Source organism: Crocodylus porosus, unplaced genomic scaffold (genome assembly GCF_001723895.1).
Source record: "Crocodylus porosus isolate Cpor-Errol unplaced genomic scaffold, CroPor_comp1, whole genome shotgun sequence".
NCBI classification, from domain to species: Eukaryota; Metazoa; Chordata; order Crocodylia; family Crocodylidae; genus Crocodylus; species Crocodylus porosus.
In genome coordinates, this window is record NW_017728886.1 from 78,576,000 (window position 1) to 78,599,925 (window position 23,926).

At 44.0% G+C, this 23,926-nt stretch overlaps 1 protein-coding gene across 2 annotated transcripts; it reads right to left on the bottom strand.

Annotated features, from left to right (window-relative positions):
• Nucleotides 1-947: 947 nt before the first annotated feature.
• On the bottom strand, nt 948-23,926 carry TMEM42 (transmembrane protein 42). Of its 2 annotated transcripts, XR_002101547.1 has the most exons (4): nt 23,771-23,926; nt 17,437-17,583; nt 15,004-15,228; nt 948-1,453 (listed from the first exon to the last, which is right to left on the bottom strand). XR_002101547.1 is itself a non-coding variant. In XM_019537355.1 (3 exons), the coding sequence occupies exons 1-3, from the start codon at nt 23,924-23,926 to the stop codon at nt 15,085-15,087; spliced, it is 447 nt and encodes a 148-aa protein (XP_019392900.1). In that variant the 3' UTR covers nt 12,768-15,084. The 2 variants fall into 2 exon arrangements, 1 of the variants encoding a protein (XP_019392900.1); XM_019537355.1 differs by lacking the exon at nt 948-1,453 and having other exon boundaries at nt 12,768-15,228.

Here is a 23,926-nt window from a genome sequence, read left to right on the forward strand (position 1 = left end):
GGGCAGGGCCTGGCCTTTATAAACAGACAGGCTGAGGCTGGAAGTCCAGTTCCCCTCTGGCAGCCTAAGAAGTGGGAGCTCTGCTGGAGCAAGCAGGGCGGGCATAGTAAGGAAGCTGGATGGCTTGAGCAGTGTTGGCATGATGATACGGGGTGGAGAGAACCCTGACAGGGATATGGATGAAGGATAGCCAGGTTGGCCTAGGATTTATGTTATATTCAAGGGGCTTTGTGTTTTCTGTTTTGGTTATTGTTACACCGGAGAACCGGGTGAGGCTGTAGGGGTGGAGGAGGCCTCATGGGAGCTCCCCAGTAGTGGGGGTGTTCCTAGTGCCAGAGAGGGTGCTGTGTTTTGGGGTGTCCAGACCCCAGTGTGGGCGATTTATTGAGAGAAGCCCAGTGTGGGCGCAAGCAAGAAGCCCAGGGGGCACAGGACCTGAGAAGGCGGGTCTGGGGGCCAGGTAAGGCTGAGGCCGCCTGAGCCCAATTGTGAGAAGCCCAGTGGGCATAAGACACAGGAAGGGGGTCTGGGGGCCAGGTAAGGCCAAGGCTGCCTGAGCCCCAGTGCGGGTGGGGGAATCACGAGGCGAGACAGGCCCCAGTGCGGCTGGGAGAATTAAGGGCAGAGGCCCCGGCGCAGGGGACGCGTAATAAGGGCAGAGGCCCCGGCGCAGGGGACGCGTATAAGGGCAGAGGCCCCGGCGCAGGCGAGGGCCGCAAGGGAAGCGAGGGGGTACCCGTGAGGGCACAGGTGGGCAATTAGACAGAGCCCCGGTACAGCAAGGCACCGTGCCAAGGAGGGCAGGAAGGCAGCCTCCCTTTAATGATATTTACCAGCAAGACGTGGCGGGTGAGATATAGAGGCTGTATTCAAGACCCGATTTGGCACGGTAGGTAGGGGCGCTAGGGGAGGTCACAGCACCCCTAGGTCACCCTGCCACAGACTTCCTGTGCCATATGCGATTGTTTTGCCATCACCTTGTCTTCCTTCCTATTTGCTCACTTCTATGTGGTTGTTACATACTTAGATTAGGAACAATTTGGAGCAGGGATCAGCTTTCTGATTGTCTAGACAGTACCTAGCATGGAAGGCTCACAACCTCAGAGTTTTTGTCAGCAGGACTCTTGTTCTGACAGCAAATCATTGAGTATGTCAACATCCACAGCTCCTCTATGGCAGCAGAATGTTCTTTTCTACGGCAGAGTTAGAACAGCTTGGCTGAGCCAAGTAAGGCTGCTGAGGTGACTTGCCAGCCAAAAGAAGACACACAGAGACACTCCTGGGGGGCCGCTGTGACTCCTTCAGCAGATGCTGTACACCACAAGGGCACTCTGCAATCTGGCAATACAGATGCTGAGTGAAGCCATATAGCACTGAAAGCAGCATAAGAGTATGTGCCAACTCTGGCAGCTTGATGGTGGTGCTGGTTGTCTGTCACTAGAACTTCTGGTGCCTGGGGGAAGAAAATGCAAAAAAAGGCCTTAGATTCAAGTAACTCAAACACAGGTTCCTGAAAGTGCCTTTTGAAGTCTCTAATAATACAGTGTCTTTAGTGTTACCTTCTTGAGTCTAGCCTACCTTGTTTTCGCTATTCAGCAAAATGCTCCTGGAGGGGGGGAGGGAGGTGGAAATCAGGATTATATTAAACAGATGTGGAAACAGATGCTAGCAATACATTTTTTTAGATAACAGACTGATGACTTGGTTTGCACAGCAGAACAATAGGAAATAGTTTTATAAAAGCTAACTATAATTGCTATTGTAGATCAATGTCACATAACTGGTCTGAGCCATACGATGATCTAATCTTACACTGTAATTGCCTACACAATGCTTTTCTCATGTCAGAACTGGATACTACAACTTGCTCCATTGTAACCTGACCCAGAAAACTACTAGCTAGCTCGGCATGCAGCAACCACTCCTAAGTGGGGAATAAACCTGCAAAGGCACAAATCTAACAGCTGGGTCAAAAGCTCACTGATGGCCCATGGTTTTCCAGGGACTACAGTGGATTTTGGCTGCAATCCAAACTGCAGTACACTTTAATGTTCTAGTAATAATTTTCCAAGCCTTTGATGGAAGATCAAGACCACCTCTCTTCTCCATAGCAGCTGCATTTTATAGAAGCATGGGGTAAGATAACCAATAGTAGAAGCTTCTCAGCTTAAAAATGTATTATTGCCACAGATTGGAAGAAGACCATATCTCACACACTTCAGATTTATTGTAAGCTCCATCTCTTCTGCCAGATATTCCTGTAATATGATGATTCTCAATCAGGATATGATGGTACCTTGGGGTGCCTTGGGATCCTTTGAAGCATGCTTAGCAATGTTAGTACTGTCAGGTGTTCAAACATGATCCATGAGATAAACCCAGAGATTTCAAATAGATTTAAGAACAATCTGACTTGCTGTGGTCTTTATTATTTTTATGTAATTAAAAATGAATTAAAACTAAGAGGTGGCATTTTCCAAAGGGTGCTTTGAGTTTAATGAGGGATTCCTTGAGTTTAATGAGGAGTGCCTTGTGTCTAAAAAGACTGAGAACCACTGCTTTAACAACAGTACTGGAACAGAGCCATCAACAAATCACCAACTAATACTGAAAAGACTCATGTGTATGTTTGGCTTTAAGATTGTGAACAGTCTCAATTAAGTAATCTGGATTACTTATGTGCTTGAAGTGAAGCAAATATGTATATCTCTGTGGGATCAGGAGTAAGTAGATGATAGAATCCAATTCCTTTTAAGTAAATTGCTTGCCTACTTAGTAGTGCTTTCAAAGTATGAGGAAAGAAGAACTGAGGAGAACTGATCCCATCCACTAGCAGATCCCTGGGATGTATTTTAATTGTTAGTAGTAACATCTAGATACTATAATGATAGGTATCTTAAAAATGCTTGTAACAACAGTAGCAGCAGCTGGAGTTAACACGGTCTGCTTCCCAGATTGGGAGTTGCATTCTTTTCCAAGCTTAAGTTATTTCCTTACAATCACTTAGCTTAAGAAGTCATGGAAGGAGATATCAATCATGGACTAGTTTCACTAAAGTCAAGGGATTTTTGCCATTGACTTGAGTCAGACTTTCACAGGACTATATTCTGAAGGAAATGGATTGGAGGTCCCAGTGCAGCTCTGGACTACTGCCTGCATCCACTAAATTCACTCAGTATTTTATCATTATCAGGAACTGGTTATAGGATGCCCAAGATTGGGGCACCATAGGGTTAGCATTTGATCCAAAAAAAATTACATACTAAATAGGTAAGGTAAATAGCAGGAGACACTCTATTTCCCCTAAAGAGTACAGAGAAGTGAAGTTATGTTCTCAATGTTGCATGTGGCAGAGCCAGTCTAAACTCAGATCTTTGGAATCCCAGACTAATGCCTTTAGCTACAAGTTCATCCTTTCTTTAATGAGAAGCTTTTTCCCTGTAGTACTTCTTTGATAAACTCTTTGAAAGGAGATGACCAAAACTGAAAACAGCACTTGGGCAGACAGTTAATACCATCAAAGAATATCATTATTATTCTCCTTTCTTTCAGAAAGTAACCAGGCATTTTCTACACTAGATATTTACACAACTTCATGTATATGAGGATACCTAAATGCTGTACAACCTCTAACTCTCTCATAGTGTAGATGCTACTGCAGGCAGTCTTTGACTTGCAATGTTTTGCACTTACAACATTTACAAACTGACACCGTTTCAACTTTCTGATGTCAGTTTCGACTTCATAGCGCTTCATCCAACGTGATGCCATGCCACCAAACAAGTTTGCTGCATCACCCAGCTCCTTGAAGAATATCTGTCCAAACTTCCTTGGACACTGTGGCAGTGCACCTTTGGTGCCTGCCACTTCAAAGGCAGAAAACAACTAGCAGCCAGGTGCCTGATTAGGACAACCATTTTTGGCTAAGTGATATAAGCTGGGGTGCAGTCTGCTGTAGGAAGGAAGGAGGTAACATCAGGCTGAGAGGCTGCTCTGGGAATATCAGGAGGTAAGGTCAGGGGCTATGGGGTGGAGGTGACCCCTTGTCCTGGGTAAGATGTAAAACTGCACCCTGCTGGGGAAGGATGGCCTGGTGGGGCTCCTAGTGGCATGGGAGCCCCCAGGAAATGCCAAGCCAGTTACCTCCCCAGTGAAAGGTGGGTTGGGGCACCTTATAACCCCAGCCCCACATCCCTGGTGGTGTTCTAACAAGCAGGGGGAGCCGTAATGAGTAATGGGTAGCCTCCAACCTTAGTAACAACTCTTATATTTTTCCATCAAGACATGGCAGGTGAGTGAAGTGGGCCATTACTTCAGTAGCAGGATGGCCGATGGAGACAGACACTTTCTTCAAGAAAGCAGACAAAACTCCACAAAAACCTGCAGCCAAGACTCCTGAGAAGACTTCAGCCAAGAACCCTTCAAAAAGTCTAACCAAGAGCCTGTCAAAAAGTTCAGCAAAGTCACCTCAAAGAAGTCCTTCCCAATCAATATGATTGCTATTTACAATATAAATACATTAATGTAGCTATATTACTGTCACAGGGCGGGGACCCAGGAGTGGCCGTGATCTCTCCTGGTGCCCCCTACCGTGCCAAGTTGGCGATCAAGCACCCTCGTTCTTGCCCGCCACATCTTTGATGATTAAAGTATTATAAGGGAGGCTGCCTTTATTTGTCCCCTTGGACACAGTGCTCTTATTTATCCTGGCCCCTGTTCTGTATAGATAGATTTTGGTGCACCCAGCCTTATGGGCTATGCGTGGCTCCTACCACCCCTTATACCATGCCCCAAGCCTCTCAGATGTACCGGACGTTGTTGAGTCAGTTGCTATAGCCCGCACCCTCGCGGACACCCTCCGGGCTAGTCTTCTCCTGGCAGCCCCCACCAGGGCCCTTCTCTGCGCCCTCACCCTCTCTGGGGCTCCTCTCAGTACTCTCGCCCTCTCTGGGGCTCCTCCCTGTGCACTCCTCTATGCGGTCGCCCTCCCTGGGGCTCTTCTCTCTATACGGATACAGTCACCCTCCCTGGGGCTCTTATTCCTGCACGCCCCCTCTGGGGCTTCTATTCTCATGCGCCCCCTCTGGGGGGCCTTGCTCGTGCAAGTCCCACCCGCACTGGGGCCTGTGTGCACCCTCCCTGGAGCTTCTCACAATTGGGGCTCAGGTGGCCGTAGCTGTGCCTGGCCCCCAATGCACTGTGCCCCTTCTCAGGGCTCAGGTCAGTGCACCCCCTCCTCGGGTCTACAACCCCCACCGAGGCTCAGGTGGCCGCAGCCATGCCTGGCCCCCAGACCCGCCTTCTTGGGTTGCTCACCCGCACAGCCCCACTGGGGCCGGGGTCTATACACTCCCCCAAAACATGACACCCTCTCCGGCGCCAGGAACTCCCACGCTACTGGGGAGCTCCCATGAGGCCTCCTCCAACCCCTACAGCCTCACCTGGTCCTTCAGTATAACAACAAACAAAACCATCAGCCAATAGGCCCCAACTCAAACTCAAGCCTCCTGGCTAAAACGTAAACCCTAAGCCCTCTGACTAATCCTCATTTCCATCCCTGCCAGGGGCTCCTCTGCCTGGCATCCTCACCCATAAGCTGTTCAGGCCATCAGGCTCCTCAACTTGGCCTGCTCCTGCAGAGCTCTATCTTCTGTGACTGCCAGAGGGGAACTGCCTGCTTGGCCTCAGCTTAGGCTGTTTATATAAGCCAGGCTCTGCCCCCTCCTGGTCAGCTGACCCTTGTGGTTGCCCCAGCAACCAACACCTGTCCTTCTCTAGGAGCAGGCACTTCAGTGCACTGCGACACACCTCCCCCCTTAAGTTTACAACCCACGGTAGTGTCCTACGACAATTACTTATCTATAATTGATTGAGTACAAAATTCTGGGTTATTTTTGGTGAAAACAAGGTATTGGGCCTCGGTTCAGGAACTAATACCCCATTTATAACGTTTCCTATGGGAAAATTGGTTCCAAGTTACAACATTTTGACTTGATGCGGTTTTCGGGAACCAATTCTGTTGAAAGTCCGAGGACTGCCTGTACAGTGGTATATAAATGCTTTATACTGGTGTACCAAATCCAAGATGGAAGGGAAAGAATTTTATCTGTACAAGGCATCATATACATATTTAGTTATACCTATAAAAAGTCCAAGTGTGGATACAGTTATACTTATCTATTTTGGTAAAAATATTACAATACATATACTGATAAAACTTTATACATAGGATTTGTGTGATGTTATGCACATAGCTTCACTAACTTCTCTCCCATGACCCAGATCTTTTTCCTGAGTGGCCACAGTTAAATTGAAACCTATCACCAATATACATGGATTTGGATTTTTTTCAACAATCATCACTTTTTCACTTACCTGCATGAAATGCCATTGATTGTTCTATTGTCCAGTATCTACCTGTTTGGATCTTCTGAAGTTCCTAAAAACAGCCTGTAGTCTCGACTAATCTAAATAAATTTCCCTATTTTGCCACATCACTGTTCACTCCCTTTTCCAGTTCACTGCTAAGTATTTTAAAGAAGACATGTTACATTGACCCTCCGTTGATCAGCCTACGTTCCATTTGTTCCTACTGTATGTTTTCTATCTCAGATTTTTTAAACATGAAATACTTCTATATTTGTCATCCTTGTGGTTTCTTCAGTAAACTGCAATTGGAGTGTCTTAAAGGAGTGAATGGGATTTTCTAAAAGAACAATATTTGAATATAAACCAAACTCTCCATAATATCCTTGATGTCTTGACCAAAGGGCTCTCACTACCACTTTCTTCAGAAACAAGTCAAACATGATAAAAAAAATTATATGAATGATACCAGCTAGACATGAGCTGTTGCCAAACAAAGTGGTTGTATATATTGTTTCCCCACTGCTGAACATCTCATTGGCAATGTCAACACACAAATTTCATTGGGCTTTGCATACTGTTTTCTTAACTAGTTCTGTGGAATGGTGATTTAAGGTTTGATTGTATATATATTTAATTTGCCTTGAGTCCTGACAGTGAATTAACAGATATTTATTTTGGATATAATACTCCAAGGACTGCTTGTGCTATAGGGAAAATAGTCAAAAAAAATTTCCTTTAGCACAGGTACATTTCCTCCAACACCAGCAAAATTGGAAACCTTAATATAGGCAATACTTCAGCTACTTCTGCTGTTTAAATCACATACCCCGTTCAGTCTTTAAAATGAGGGCAACATATTGGTGGAGCTTATTCATAATTAGAAATGATGGTAAATCTAAGGGAAAAAAAAACTCTAGCACAAAGTATTTTTCACATAAACAGAATACAAAAGTGAACTTTACTGTATTTGCAAGGAAGATGAAGGTAAAACGAAACATCAGTAGAATGAAAATAAGTAGATTGGCCAGAATTTTCTTTAGAAATATTTCAGGCTTGTAACAGAGGGGAACAGACCTGAAATTTAAACTCCTTCCAGTAACACTGCTGCAACACGGGACTGAAAAGGAGCACCTGGGTCAAATCTAGTCCCCTCTGACTGCAACAAGCACATAAGAGATATTAAGTTAAAAGAATAAAAGAAGTCCCCAAGAATATCCACCACCTCTGCACACTCCACTAGCCTGTAACAAACTGGGACCTTTAATACAAAGGAAGACCTCAAAAACTACAACGTGCCAGAGGAAGAGAGCAGAAAGGATCAAGTGTGTCATTAATTTTTGGGGCCTCTGCAAGGCAAGGAATATGCCTGGAGACTCTCAGAAAATAAGCAGTGCTCCAACACTACAGACAAAGGCAGTTATCCTCTCCCCTCTGAAAGATTCCGTGCTGATCTGACCCAAGGGAAATTCCCTTCTTGACCCCAAATTTGGCAATTATTTTGACTCTAGGCATATGAACCAGCCACACTCATGAGATACCTGAGAATCTTCCAGCAGTGTAGCCACATTCATACAGGACTTTGGATAGGCTAACTAGTACTGCTGAGTGACTACTAATTAGCTGCATGGATGCAGGAAGCAGGAAAGCAGAAAGGAAAAGGAAAGCCTAGAACAGAACCGTATACTTACAGATGCCACTATGGAGCTTGGTAAGATCACCATGTAGACAAGTCTTCACTACCACTTGGGAGACTACCATACTCCACTCGATCTCCTCCAAAGCTCCCTGTAATCTGTCTAAAGCACGTTCTTGAACATTCTGTCTAAATGTGAGTTTTGCGCGGTAGGTGCAAAAATTGTGAAATCCGACAAAACAAAAGACCTTTCTTGGGTACGGATTCATGGGTAACATGAATCCTTCACTCTTTCCACACCAGTTTTTTAACACTAGTTGTAAATTAAAGAGTTTGAGCTGTCTTCAGCTAGTGTAACTCAGTGTGGTTCCTCAACAATCTAGACCAGTGACTACATGTACAGACAGAACATGGACGTCAACATACAACTAGCAGGATATGTCAGAACATTCTGTTTTTTATTCAATAAAAGCATACTTTAAGCCAAAGGAAACAAAAAGCAATGCTAGACATAAATCAGAGGAAACTCCTGCCAGCTATATGAATGCAGCATGTCAACCAGGCACCAAGGACACAGGGGCAGCGGCAACTTCTGGTTGCTGCCGCAATTGCAATCGTACAGCTGCCAGCAGCAGCCATTTTTTTCTGCCTCCCCCTCCCAACTTGGTGCCCAGGATGTTTTCCTATCACCCTGCCTTTGTTGTGCTATGGGGTCAGATGGTGCCTCTGGCAACCTCAGACTCTGGGAACAGTGTCTTAAAGGTGAGACACAAAAGGGAAATAAACTAAGCTTGTGTCCTTTTTTACCACTTTATGATAAAATAAATCTCAGGCTTCTACATAAAACTTCTTTTTAATAATAAAACACAAAAATGTAGCTTGGGAACTTTTCAGGCTTTTGCTGAATGAGTAGAAGCATCGAAGCCTTCACAACCAGATACTTCTTCCATCTGTACATTTTTACCTCTGCCTATTGCAGGGTTCTTACAAGCCCAATTGAAACAGCTATGAGTAGTCACTACTGGACACAGGTTCTGGATTAGATGGACCCCAAGCACTGGTGCAGTCTGGCAATTCCTGTTTCCCACCATGTTTGAATTAAATATGTTTAGAAAAGAAGGCAGGTCTACACATTCATTAATGCACCTTAGATACTGTGCATTTAGTTTAGTACTTCCTTAATAAAGTACTAACTAATGCTCAGTACCTAGAGTTACTGCACAGTAACGCCAGTGCACGGTTACTTCGTCATGCTTACTGTGCATTAGCCTAGTAACACTGTGCAGTAGGCTAGTAGCATTGTTTGTGCTGTGACGTACTACTGCTCAGTGTTATTAGGCTAATGCACGGTAAACATCTCGGGTAGACACACTAAGTATTACAGAAACATAGAGCAGCAGACCATTTAATTCAATCACCTGCACAAGGCAGGAACATCCCCGTCTAAATCATCCCAGAAGTAGAGATGTAAATGGGTAAACAATGATTATATTAATACTGTTTACTGCTTACTATCTAATGACCTCTAGCAGGAACAGCATAGCCCCTTATGTCTTCACTGTGCTCCTGCTGCTGCATGGGCCCCAGGCTGCTGGCAGGGAGCAGCTGGAAATGGTGGGCACAGCTAAGCAACTAAGGGGTATGGAGCCATGGCCTCCCCTCACCCCCAAGGGCAGGGGCTGGGGTCGGAGCCAAAGCTGTGGATCTCTCCAGTGCCTGGATCTTGCCACCATGGGATGGGAGGAAGGTGCCAGCAGGGTTTGAATTACAGGCTGAGCCCCCCTGTAAGAGACAAGAGCCCCCCATAAGAGATGAGAGCAGCCTCATAAGAGACAAGAGCCCCTGGTGTGCCTTTATAAGTAGCTCAGGCAGCTGCGGTGGTGGCTCCTTCTGGTTGCCACCACTGCAGACTCTTCAAGAGTTGGAGTGTAATTTGAACCCTGGGTGCTGGGCTCCCCACAGCAGTTGGGGAGGGGGAGGTCTTTCTGCTGCAGCAACAAGACACCTGGCCACACAATGGATCTACCCAGCCCCTCTACAGTGGGGGGGGGCTCAGGCATAGTGACAAGCTCCTTGTACCTCCTGCCCTGTTTGTGCTGCTGCCGCCCAAACCTGGAAGGCTTCTCTGTGCTGCTGCCCCCACTCCCCAGCTCACCCTAGGGGAAGGGGGAATTCAGTCTTAGTGGGGTGGCTTCTGTCAGGTGCACTGCATCCTTCTCCTTCCCACCCATGGTGCTGGGGATACATAGGGCCTGGCCCAGCTTTGAGGCAGGGCTGAGTGCATGGCTGGCCCAATGCCATGGCAGCTGAAGCAGGCAGTGCTGGGTCTGAGTGTTTGCCACTTGCCTCTTGTGTGGTGAAAGCTGCCCCAGGGTTCACCTCAGCAGCAGAAAAGTCTTCCAGGTCCAGGCTGTGGCAGCACAAGCACAGCAGGAAGTGCAGGGAGCCCATTGCCCTGCCTGGGCCCTGTGCAGACCCACTGCGTGGCTGGGAGCATTGCTGCTGTGGCCCACGTGACCCCTGTGCAGGGCCTGGCACTCCTTTCCTCCCTCCCTGTGGCAGCTGGATCCAGGCACAGGAGAGGTCTGCAGCCCCAGCTCCCACCCAGGGGGCAAGGGGAAGCAGCAGCTCCACAGCTGGGCAGTGCTCCCAGTGGCTCAGCCACACTCACTGCCTTCTGCCCATGGCTCCCTACTGGCAACCTGGGACCCACACAGCACCAGGAGCATGGTGAAGATATAAGAAGCTAGGGCTGGGACTGTTCCTGGTAGAGGTCACTAAACTAGGTATAAGCTATTGGTTAACCCTTTGACCAATATACTTGGAGGAGGTTAAACAATTTTTTTAAATATCTACATCTCTAGCCAGAAGAATGTTTTCCAACCTGCATTTAAAATCTTCCATCAGCAGAGATTCCACAACCTCTCTAGGGAATTCTTCCAATGCTTAACCCCCCATGCTTAGAAAGGTTGCCTTAATCTAAGACAACCCTGAATTTAAGATGATACCCCAATAATTCAATTCTATACATGGAAATGCATAAATTTATTATAACTGACCATGTATAGAATCAAATTATCGGAGCATTGTCTTCAATTCATCCTCCACCACTACTGCAGGCAGTGGGGGGGACAGGTTGTGAGGGGCAAAAAGGGAGTAGGCAGCGGGGGGGTAGTTGGGGAAGAGGTGGTTGAGGAGGTAGTGGGGGGTATGTGGTAGAGCAGGTTGTGGGACAGACAGTAGGGGGGCTTGCGGTATAGAGGCAGAGGGGGACAGGTGGTGGAAAAGGGCAGGCAACTTGCACCCTGACATCTGTCCTGCATCATGTACCCCCCGGCCTTCTCCCTGGCAGACTAAGACCCTCACTTTGCCTGGGGCTGCAGCAGCTGCCTGTCCCTCCTGTTCCCTTGTACTCAATTGCAAGCTGAAGGCCTTTCCTCTCCATGTTAAATAGGGAAAACACCACATCTTGAACCTGGTAGTATTTAAGTAAATACAGTAGTATCTACTTACATTTCTTTATTGTAATTTAAGCTCATTACTTCTTGTCCTGCCCTCTGTGAACACAGAAAATAGTTTATCACCATCCTTTACAAAGCAACACTTTTTGTATTTGAAGACTATTTTAAATCCCCCTACTCACTTTTCTATCTTGAGACCAAATAAATTTTTTCCAACTTTTCCTTTTATGTAATTTTCGACACCTCTAATACTTTTTTTTTGCTCTACTCTGGATTCCTTTCATTTTCTGCACATCTGTCTTTAAGTGCTCCAGATGAGTCCTTACTGGTGCAGTGAAAAAATCACTTCCTGCGACTTGTATGATACACTCCTGTTAACACATCCCTGTATGCTAATTGATTTTCTGAAACAATATTATACTGCTGACTGAACTTGGCTATTCAATACAATTTTAGCAGTCAGAATTTTTTTTTTTTAATTCTCTACTCAGTCAGCCAGGTAAATTTCTATTTCCTATGTATTTAAGGGTAACTCCACACTGCACAATGCAGTGCCATGTAGAGGTATCTGAGATAGCTCATAAATAAACTCTCTCAGCTACTGGAAAATGCCAAGCTCTCGCAGACACAAGCTCTGCAAAGGCTAATTTCATGTGCTGGATACAATGTAAATGTATCTTATGCATCAGAATGCTTCTGCCCTAACCAAAAGAATCTATATAAGACCTATATTTCTAACAGGAAAAACAAGCATGGGGGGGGGAAAAATCCACACCCCAAATGCTTTCATTAAAGGAAATCTTTTCAGGACCACTTTATAAGTTAGAAAGAAAAGCAGCCTAAATTTGCCTTTACTTTCTAGGTAGGTCATCTTTAAACTCACCAGACACCAAGCAGTCATCAATAATAAGAAGCTGGGGTATATACTGACCAGGGCTGATGTATATTGGCCCTGGGTAAGATCTGATTTTCTGAATTTGCTGACATCAACCAAAATCATTGAGAAAATCCTTTTCAGAAGGGCTTTTCAAGGTGAGCAGAATATACTTTTTAGATTTGATGTGATAAGTTGCAGCTCTAGCAAATCAGATAAGGAACCCCTGAGCATCACAGTTACTGAGAGTAAGACCTCTCATATTTTATAAATGTGCAGTATGTTAAAAACATGGCTCATCTGACATAATTAAAAGAAGGTGCTATGAATTGGGGAACCCAATAAAAAATGATGTAATAGTCAGAACAGAAATGCAAATCTTTATATAACTTAAAATGATAATTTCCATTATAAAATGATGAAATAGCCAGAACAGAAGTGCAAGTCTTTATATAATTTAAAATGATTGTTTATCTCAATCAGGATTATTGTTAAATATACCTTAGTAAAATACAAAGGGAAAAAATAATCCACATCTTTATAATTACACTTTCTACAGTAGTAATGTATGTACATGGAACCTATACACTCTGGACTTCATTCTGACAAGGAAGAGTTATTCACTGACCTAGAAATTAGCAGTTGCCTAGGTAGCAGTGATTATGATGTGGTTACATTTTCTTAGTGCAAACACAAAATGGCACCATGAAGTGATATCTATACTCTGAATTTTAAAAGGGCTAATGTCCTAAAGCTCAAAGCAACTGTCAGCATAACTAACTGCAGACATTAAATTTAAAGTGAAAGCATTAAAGAAAACTGGAAATTTTTCAAAGACATCCTCTTGAATCTCCCCAAATATCATGATTTTACACATACAAAAACAGTTATATTGCTCAAAAATCCATCCTGCTTAAAAGGATATGTAAAGTAGCAATGGAACAGAAAAAAAATGTATTGAAAGAAAGGGAGAGGGGGATGCTAAAGAGTTAAATGTAGTAAATGCTACACATTTAAAAAAAATCTAAGTAAGTAATAAGAAAAAAACAAAGTAATAGATGAAATAACAATGGCCACCTTTTCCTTGACACAAAAGATGGTAAGAAGGCTTTTTTTAAAACAAAGGAACAAAAAGAATGCTATAATAAGATGCCATTTCCCCAGGCTGTGAGGGAACATTGGAATGGAACAGTTTACCATGGAGATTGGGGTCATCGTTGCTTGGGGTGTTCAAGATGAGATAAAAAATCTTTCTAAAGGACCTGCTTTAATCCAGCTTCAGGGAAAAATGTTACAGACTTCATCCAAAAGATCAGACTCGATGACCACAATGGTCCCTTCTGGCCCTCAGAGTCTATGAATCTGTTTACAACTAAAGCGATGAAGCAACCTGTCAGAAATACTGGTGAAAATTTAAAGTAGCTATAGAATTCAGAGTTTACATTTACTTGTAAGTAAGAGAATTTTTGCCCAGAGCATCTTCCAAAGGTTAAATGTAGTGTCAATTTAACATCCATTCAACAAAGTCTTTCCAATGGATTTGGGTCAGACGCTGAACACTACCTCTCTTACCTGTAGAAAGGACAGACCATAAATTTACCAGTAGTTAAGCTCTGCCCATTTCAGGACAAAAACATTTACTGAAATACTTAGGATTCCACAGTTCTCCATTTCTTTCCCTTGCCTTTTTTTTTCAAAATTCTTTGATGACTCCTCTATAAACCTAAGTGAAAGCAGTGTCAAACCTCAGAAAATGTACCTGGACATCAATGTTGCACCTAATTTTTTTATCCAAAAATAGAACAGTTCTGTGGTCACAGGAAGAAAGCCGTCATGGTCCATAATGTAACACTGTACCTAAACTGGTACTGACGTATCAAGAGAATTAAACAAGCAAACTGATCTGGTATCTAATGCAATGTATTTACTAGGAAAGAATTAATTTGGCTGATCAAGGATGAAAGGCCAGACACATTACAACAGCCCATACATTTTCCCTTAAAAGGAGAAGAACTTGTAAGAGGTGTATAGGATGAATAAGGCCTCTCAGAATGCAATCAAGGAAAGTAGTGCTTAGGTTCAATGTTAGGGGCCAGACTTACATAGTTTTGGTCAGATACATTATGTAGACTAATTCCCCATGGGCAACAGTGGAATTTTTGCCCAAAGCAAGCAATGGAGCAAGCACTGTCTGGAACTTTTAGGAGTAGGGGAACAACTCCACCCTGGAAGAGAAAAGAATTCACCAGGGGAATTCAATGATTCTTTTGCATCTCCACAGTGTCTTAGCAAAATGGCCTTTTAAAGTACGGTCACGCTTCAGAGAAGTTACCTGGGCATAAACAGAAGAAGAATTTAGCTCAGTAAGTCTGAAAGGCAGTATCACAGCTTTGCCTTATTTAAGATGCAACAGTAATTGCTTCATTATTTGGCTTGGAGAAAACAGTGTCCATTTGAGTCCACATTCACTTGCCAATGGTGCAGAACATTATTATTTACCCAGAATGCAGAAGTATGCCAGGCACCTCACAGGTCAGTATACCCATATACTTCACTGCAAAGTGTAAATGCTGTAATCCACTCCTGCTGTCAGTCCTTTGGCTATTAACAGATAATGTAACCTAAGTTGGAGAATCACTCAATTTGCAAGTCAGACATTCACTTACAAGAAAGAAGCCTGGAGGCTGATTTTGTCATGAGACTATTCCTTATGTGTTACCTCACCTAACACCATGCCCTGCTAATGTCTATTTGTCCTTCTTTTCAGACTGTATTTGTTCTGATTGAGATGGAGCTGTGTGCAGCAGTAGAAGTCCACAGAGTGTCATGGTGATCCCTGCCCACCACAAGAGTGTGTGGGTCTCTCCAAAAAGCAGCTTGCCAAGGAAGGCCTACACAAAAAGAATGAGAAAGATGTTCACAGGTGACAACTGTAACAAGACAGTCTGCAGGACAACAACTTGGTGGCAGTTTGTAGCTAGTCTAAACGGGCATTGCTAGTTTTAAGTCTATGATAGCATGCTGAATCACGCTCCTGGAAGAGCAATCCCATGATGCCTAGTAGTAGTAGGCCTCTCTCTGTCTCAGAAGACAACAGAATTGCGCCGAGCGAGATATCAGCTAACTGAACTTCTGCGAGTGTGGCAGCAGTGATGCCTAGTATAACACCTGCCTGATAAAACTACTCCAAATGCCTGCTGCTAATCAGTGGTACAGTAGTTAAAATCAGAAAAGACCCATAGGAGCAGAAATACTTAGACCAGGAGTGTCGAAATCATTTTGTGCCTCAGGCCAGATCTGGACTGCAGGCTCCTCAAGGGCCAGGTCTGGTGGTGGCTCCCTTGGCAGGAGTGACTGTGCTAGTAGGCATTGCAGCAGCAAGTGGAGCAAGCAGCTGAGGGCCAGGTGGCTGCTTGCCAGCAGCAGAACTGGTGCAAGTAGCAACTGGCTATGCAGCAATGGGCCAAGTGACTGCAGGATGAACGAGAGCTGTGTCGCACAGCCCTTGTTCAATCCCTGCAATTGATAGCTATGTTCACTGGGGCCCCACAGCTACGGATTCAGCAGGAGATCATGCTCTCTGCTAGCAATACCTCAAATTTCCCAGCCCACTGGTAGCTGGCAGGCCAGATGCAACAGCTCTGCAGACTGGATGTTTGATATATCCTTGGTTTAGATTGCAGCTCCCAAGACACAAGACGCTCTTCAATTTATCAGCATTGGCTCTTTGCAGAAAGTGTTATCCAAGTTTGTTTATTTAGGCTGTGTAAACCAGGTACCTTTCTGTGATCAGTAAACAGTTCACCACCTTTACAACATTTTCTCCTTGTTGGATCCTGCAAATGTTACCCACTGCACTGTCATTTTTCTCCTTCTGAATTGCAGCAGGCAGCACAATTCATCTAAGGGAATATATATTGCTATGGCTCTTTGCTTAATACTGACTTCATGTTGCTCCTGAGCTGGCCAGGACTGAGTGCCACTGTACAAGATCATGCAGTTCCTATTCCTGTTGGTAGAGGATTGGTCCCTGTTGTTTTGTCCAACCTAGCTGTAAAGGCTCTAAGTGATGGGACTACCTGGACAGACTATGCCATAGTTTAATATAGAACTATTTATTTTCATAATCAGTCTTAATTTCATCTTAACTTCATCTCATTCATACTTTCATCCCATGACTCTGGTTTATAGTTCCCAAATTCATCTCCCCTTTGAGAATAAAATCGTTACCTCACTAAAATCAATGGCAAAATTCCCATTGATTTCAAAGGGGCCAGGATTCCTTCCCAGTATTTATGCCATACGATATTAGTAGACCGTCTATTCCCTTTCGCTACTGACCATCACTTTGCCCAGCAACCTGTATTCAGTTGTTTCACACCCTTCTTGTAGATCAATTCCCACAGACCCTAATTTTTGTTGTTCTTTTGTCTGAATAGTTTTTAGTTTGTCTATATCTTTTGGAACCAAGGGAGGCTAACCTGAAGTCCACTGAAGTCAGCAGAAAGATACCAAGTACTTGGATCTGTGCTAAAAATTGGGCAAGGGTTACTTAAAATAGGGAAGTGAGATAAATGTTTCAGTTTAGGAGTTATCAGAAGGAAAGGAAACTCGGAAGTGTAGTATTCTCCTCATGCCCATGGGCAATAACTCTAAAACCAAAACTGGGGATGGTTTTAGCTCTGGGCTTGTTAAAAAGTAAGTTTTTCAATAGATGCAGGACAGAGTGTCCTGGTTCTATCTCAGAGGTCCACACATCTTACTGCAGGCACATGGATGATAATGACAAACCCTGAAGTTATTGAACTTGATAGTGCTGTGGATGGGATGAATAATTCCCTCTGCTAAATGAATTAGTAAGACAAATTCTACAAACTCTGTCAGGAAAGAGGCCAATGAGCTGATATGTAATGTGATTATCTTGTATCTACCTATTGAACGGATCTTTTATCTCCCTCTGGCCTAAGTGGTGCCAGACATTGCTGGAGACAGGAAAATGAACTAGATGGACATAGGTTTATCCAGAATGGCATTATCTTATCATATGTCATTAGCAACTCATCCTTATGGCATGAAAACATTAAATCAGCTCTACTCACAGAAGAGAGGAAGTTGGAAGCTGTTGTTGTCACAGTGGCAGTAGCTGAGGAAGAGGAATACCGGAGGGCTTTTGCAAAGAAAGTCCACATGACTGCATTGAAGGCAAGTACCAGGCCAACACATCCTATTTGGAGCAGCACGTGTAACTGCAAAACAGGAGAAACATACATATTTTGGCTCAAATTCACTTTCCCAACTACCTCAAAAACATCTCATGGAAAGTGAAATTAGTACAATCTGTGAAATTATCTGGACCCAAATTACAAACGTTATTTGGTGAGATCTCAACTTTTGTTTTCTTTGTTACTAACAGGCTAAAGTCGGTGACTCCAAAAAAGGAGAATTAAGACATTTTAAACTGAAGATGTACCACACATACCCATTCCTCCTCCTTCCCTTATCACTAAGGAAAGAAAACAGATAACAGGGGAAGTTGAGTAAACAGAACTATGGTTCTTTTCTCTACCACCCTTTCCTGAATAAAGAATTCCTTGGTGAAGGCCTGATCCTACATGGTGCTGGCCACCCAGAATTCCTTTTCTTCACTGAATGCCTTGGAAATTTTCATGACCATGAAGGAGAAGCTCATGTTTTGTGTAAAACTAGGCCCCACAGCATATGAAAAACATATACTGACAAGAAAGGGGTGGGGTATGGGATTTGACGGGAAGGAACAGGACAGGATCTAGGAAGATCTCAGATTCAGGGTCCAATACATGTAAGTCACTTCTTTCCAGCCATACATAATGGTCCAAATTCAGCCTGAGCATAAGACCTGAATAACAGCACTGAATCCTTGAGTTAATTTTGTTTAAGCAAGAGCTAAATTTGGTCCAGAATCTGTCCGCAGCATGACATGGAATTTGGACCAAAATGAATTCAGGATCAAATCACTGCTCCTAATAAGCCTCCTAACAACTGCTCTAACAGTGTTCACAACGGGCCATTACGGCAGAGCCAAATCATGCTTCCTCTACCAGCTGATGTTTGGGGAGTTAAGTGTTACTGTAAATTGTTTTGCATGCTGAGGGAATAGCACACGTTCAAAGAGTGCTTTATCCTAGAAAACAAATATCTAAATTCAATCTGGCCACTGAAACTGTGGATTAAAAAAATAGCAGCTTTGAGACAAATCTCCTGATGGACAAAAACAGAGGCTTAAGTTTTGACTGTATTAGAACTAAAACATAGGCTTGATCCTGCAAGGAGCTCTGTCCAGTATAGACCTTTGCCTTCTGCACTTCTGGTAATAAGCCTGGGACCTCTGTTTGGAAAGGGAGTGCAGTTTTGCTTAAGAACCCTGTCCTATGTTTGTAAACTTAAACATTCCCCCACCATTTAAATTGTCCCTGAGGTGTCACTGCATTAATCACCAGATGTTATATACTTGATGTAGGTATATAGGCAGATCAGGGAGGAAACTGCAGCTCCAAAAGCCCAGCAAACATCCCTTGAGTACATACATGTTGGCAGCTGAAAAGCCACGGCTTTGTCTACATGTTAAATTAATGGCTATGCCTTCATGGTATGCAATTTATCCTGGATGCCACTGAACACCTAAAATGGATCGATCCTGAAGTGGTCATTAATGTAAGAGCCCTTGAACAAGCACACCTGAAAGGTGTTGCCTCTTGTATGGGGATTAACTACTCTTTATTAACAGTCAAGAGAGATTGTTTAGCAGGAGCTGGGGAGTGAACATAATTTTCTGAAACCCAAATATGTTGAGAACAAGATTAAAGATGACAGATCACGCAGCAGAACTATTCGAGAACGTCCGTGGAATAATTCGACAGGACTTGCTTGCTGGATTTACAGATATGTTTCAATTACAGCTTGATGGTGATGCTGAAGCTTGGAGGTCTGAGTTACCATGATAATCGTATACTGGTCATCACTATTGGCTCTTCACTGTTAGGACTCTGCTCCAATGGGCTCAATTCAAGTTGACCCTAAAGGCACTCATGATGAGATGTTCAAAAGCAGTCAGTATTGGCTCTAACTCTGTTCTCTCTGAAATTTAGGGTAAAACTCCCTTGACTTCAATGGCAGACTAATTCATAGGATCATAGAAAAATAGGGCTGAAAGGGACCATCAAAAGGTCAGGTGGTCCAATCTCCTGTTTTAAGCAAAACCATCCCTGCCTAAACTGTTTCAGACAAATGTTTGCCTGGGCTGTACTTAACTTCCAGTGAAGAGGATTCATAGATTGTAAGGCTGGAAGGGACCTTGGAAGATCATCAGGTCCAGCCCGCTGCACCATGCAGGAAAGATAACTGGGGGTCAGATGACCCCCGCAAGGTGACTGTCTAGTCTCCTCTTCGAGATTTCCAGGGTCAGTGATTGCACCACCTCTGGAGGGAGCTTATTCCACAGTCTGGACACCCTAGTTGTGAAGTAGTTTTTCCTAAGATCCCACAACCTGATGGAGTCAGGCCTATGCTGAGCTCTCCTGAAAACCCACACCATTCCTGGGGTGAGCCTCTCACCCTCCCCACACTTACTAATTATCTTGAGTGGATACCTGTACTTGGACCCCACTCACCTTTTAGAGAATGTGGGGCTGTGTCTTGAGGGTCAATGAGAGATGGGGTGGCCATAATAAGGCAGAGCTGTGGTGTGGAATTTGCTTTGCTTTGCTCCAGAGCCTTGCTCTTTGCCCTTTGAATCAGCCTACTTTCCAAACAAACTCTTTATTTCTATAGTTATAACAGGGTGGCCCATCCCCTTAAAAAGGGCAGCCAGCTTTACTGAACAGATGCAGCCACGGGGAGGCTGCTGATAAGAGAGTGGCTTATTGAGAGTTTAAAAATGCCAGAGAGAAGAGCAACAGGGCAACAAACTGTGTGGGAACAGTCCAGACAGAGCCAGAAGCAAGCAGCAGGCTGAATCGCTGGCTGCACAGAGGCCAGACTACTATGCTAGGGCCTGAGCAGGACAACAGGGTTGTGTTTTGCTTGCTTTGTCAAGGACAACTATTTGTTCACGAACTGGCTGAGAAGCTCCTCAGGGAGCAAAAGTCTGCCTGGAGAATCTAAGAGGAGAGGCAGCCATGTGCAATAATGCTGCTGATGGACAGGGCAATCTGAGAATACAGAAATTTAAAAAAAACACTCCTCCACATCTTAACTACTTCAACATATTGTGTTAAAAACCAACCAAAGAATGTGCCTGCCACAAAAGACACTTTTTATTATCAAGAGATGCTCATAATGGCCTTTTGTGGCCTCAAAGTTAATCTTTTAAGGGAATCTCCATCTCAAATGGATCCTTTTTGTGCAGCGTGCCTTGCTAACCCTTCTCTAACGCGGAACCCACTAATTCCCACTGGCAGTGAAATCAAGCAACCTGTGCTCAGAGTATGCATGTTCACAGAAACAACTCTTTGCAGAATGCTGCTTGGACAGAGGATCCAGGTTGTAGCTGTGCTGGTCTAGAGGAAAAGGCAAACAGGAAATTAAAGATTCTTTTTTTGTAAATAAAGATTTTTTTTGCAAAATTTTTGTTGGTCTAATAAAAGTTATATTCTCTATTATGAATCCTGATTGTCTTATACAGAGGAGACATTTCTAAAAAGCTATGTACACCTATGTGGCTGTAAGCTTAATTTTCTCACAAGAACTGTAACTGTTTTCAAACGAAAGAATGAAAACATAATCTTCCTCCTAAGGACTGTGTGAAGTATCCAGCCTAATAACTCAATGGCTGCTCTTAAAACTGGCTTTTCAAGAGCTAGAACACATTTGATTACATGCTTACAAAAAATGAAATCACCCTCCTGATACAAGTGAAAAAAAGAGGAGGAAAAAGATGTGTATCACTCTTATCTCAGGTAAAATGCAAACCATGACCCCTTGGGAAGAAGTAATCTATTTTTTTATCTAGCTACCACTTTCCTGGTCCTGAGAATGATGGTTGATATTTCACCATTTAATTTCACATTCTGTAGCTCTTAAACACAGAGCACTTCAACTCACTGAAACTGCTACATCTGCCTATGGCTGCTATGAAGATGCTCTCTGAGTGAGATTGTGCAGGTTTAACACAGCCACCAGGATACGGAAACATCTTAGAACAAAAATTGTATTCTTGCAAAATTTCAGTCACTCACAGGAACACTTGCATGTTTGCTTAAAATTACCGTTATGACTAAAAAAGAATAGTAACTCGCATTCAAGATAGACATGAAAAAAGGCAGCTGGAAGAAACAACTAATTTTTTAAAGAGATACAAACTAGATAGTTTGTCATCACTACTTCAAATTAGCAACAATTGACTAGTTAATTAAAAAAATAAAGGGAAAATTTCAGGAAAAATATTAACAAAACTTTTTGGGCTAGGATTATAGCTACAAATCCTTCCTGGGCCACCCCAGAACGCGTCTGTATGCCACCGGGGGACTCTCCTCCACATAGCTGAGCAGACACTTGCCTGGCCCAAAGCACCGCTCAAGCAGGTGCAGGGAGGTGATCCTCCCCCTCTGTGCGGCACTGGTCAGAAACTGTGCTATGTACAGTGGTGGTGCAGAGGTATTTTGATGGGTGGCCCAACCAGAATTTCTAGCCATAACCCCAGTCTCAAAGCCAGTTCCTTATTCAAGCTATTATACTTAGCATAGTGGGCATGGGGGCTGTTAGTTGCCAGTCTGGCACAGCCAAACTGTGCTTTGGGCCGGGCAGGACTGTGGTCAGGGTTCTTTGGGACAGTCCCCCTAGTGGCATCAACAGGAAGTTTGGGGTAGCCCAAGAAGTATTTTGCCCCATAATTCCATCCTAATCTGATCTTTTAGGGCTCTGTACTTGATGTGGGATATTATTTTACATATTAATTAGTACATATGCATAGCTAATAGCTAATTCTATCTTTAGGATGTATAATTCATTAATAACAAGCTTTACTCGGTCTAGATTACCTTTGCAAAAGGAATAGGGAACTGGGAATAAACCACCAACTTCAGACTCATGTTTGATGACTTGTTGGTGGTAACCCTTCTCAAAAATGATTTTTAGTTACTGGTTATACCTACAGTCTCAACATTTGTTTAAAGCACAAATACACCTTTTGGTACATATTTATCTATCTAAATATCTGATACTACCTACACTATGTATTTTAAGCATTCTTGTGGCTAAAAAAAAGCAATTAAGTTCAAAAGCAGTAGAGATCTCTACAAAGACATTTAAAACATCTGAGGAGAGGAGACATGATGGAAATCAAGAGCTGAATCTAGCTTTTCTTGTAATGACTGAAAGGAGGTACAACAGAACTAAAAGCAGGAAATTGTTAGCAAGAGAGAGGAATAAGAACAATTGTTTCTTGGTAATACAAAACTGCAGCAACATCCATCTTTTCCAGGGAGAATGTTGCAAAGTTACAAAACATTTGGTTGCAGTGGTTTCCCAGGTCATGCCAGCTTTCCTCTTGTACGATTTTACGAAAATGTCACTAGAATATTTTGAAGCTATTATTTGTCTGTATACTGACAGCTACTTTTACGCATTAGTCAGTCGCCTGGTAACTGTAAGAAAGCTGCAGTATAAATTGCTGACTTATAGTAAAGCACAAGCCAGAATGGCCTTGGCATTAATCTCTGGACACTGAACTACTAAAGGAAAAGGGCAGGCCTGAGAAGGCTCGGCAAAGAAACACCACCACAATTTACATTCTCTCATTAAAGATGCTCGACACCAGAAAAGCAGCTGTGGTGGCTGAAGAGCATTCTCATTTAGTAGGTTCAGCATGGATGCATGAAGGAAACCCGTTATCTTAACGCATAAATGTAGTATACTCAGAAGCTTTACCCTGACATAAATTCTATGTCTAGGAAACCTCCCTAACAGAATTAAATAGAGCAGCATGCTGGCACAAAAAGTCACCAAACAGTGAAGACTGCCTTTGATAACCCACCCTTCTCACTAGATTTATCACTCCCCTCCACAAGTGAGAGCTCTGTGGTAGGAAGCAACTGCTGCTTCCACATCTTCAGACACCTCGAAAAGGGACCCAACATCACCAACACAAAGCCACAATTGCTCTCTAGCAATTTAGGCCACAAGCTGCTGATCTGCCCCTGTCTCTGGGGCCAAGCCTGGAAGACCTGCAAATGATTTAATGCAGGGACCCCGTGTTTCTTTCCCACTACTGGAAACAATCTTGGGGGCTCTCCGTTCTCCCCGCTCCCTGTACGGCAGTAGGCAAACATGGCCCAGGACTAAACCACCGTTTTCGTGCCTCAGCCCAGCCCCGAGGAGGGGATGCGACTGCAGGGGAGCGGCTACTTCTCAGCGTGCGAGCGGGGCGGGAGGCTCCGCCGGGTAGCAGGTGCCTCTTACCCAGGCGCAGGGGCCAGCGGCCGCCTCGCCCCCCTGGGCGGCCGCCACGCAGACCTCCCGCAGGTACTCGGCGCCCAGAGCCAGCTTGGCAGAGCAGGCGGCCAGCGCCCCCAGGAGGCCGGCCGCCGCCGCGCACGAGGGCCCCGCGCCCCACAT

Coding starts and splice junctions, on each gene's coding strand:
- TMEM42 (XM_019537355.1), bottom strand. CDS start 23,926: ATGTGGGGCGCGGGGCCCTCGTGCGCGGCGGCGGCCGGCCTCCTGGGG. Junction 17,584..23,770: donor CCGCTGGCCCCTGCGCCTGG/GTAAGAGGCACC, acceptor CCTGTTTTGCAG/TTACACGTGCTGCTCCAAAT. Junction 15,229..17,436: donor CTTCCAACTTCCTCTCTTCT/GTGAGTAGAGCT, acceptor CTTTTTGTGTAG/GCCTTCCTTGGCAAGCTGCT.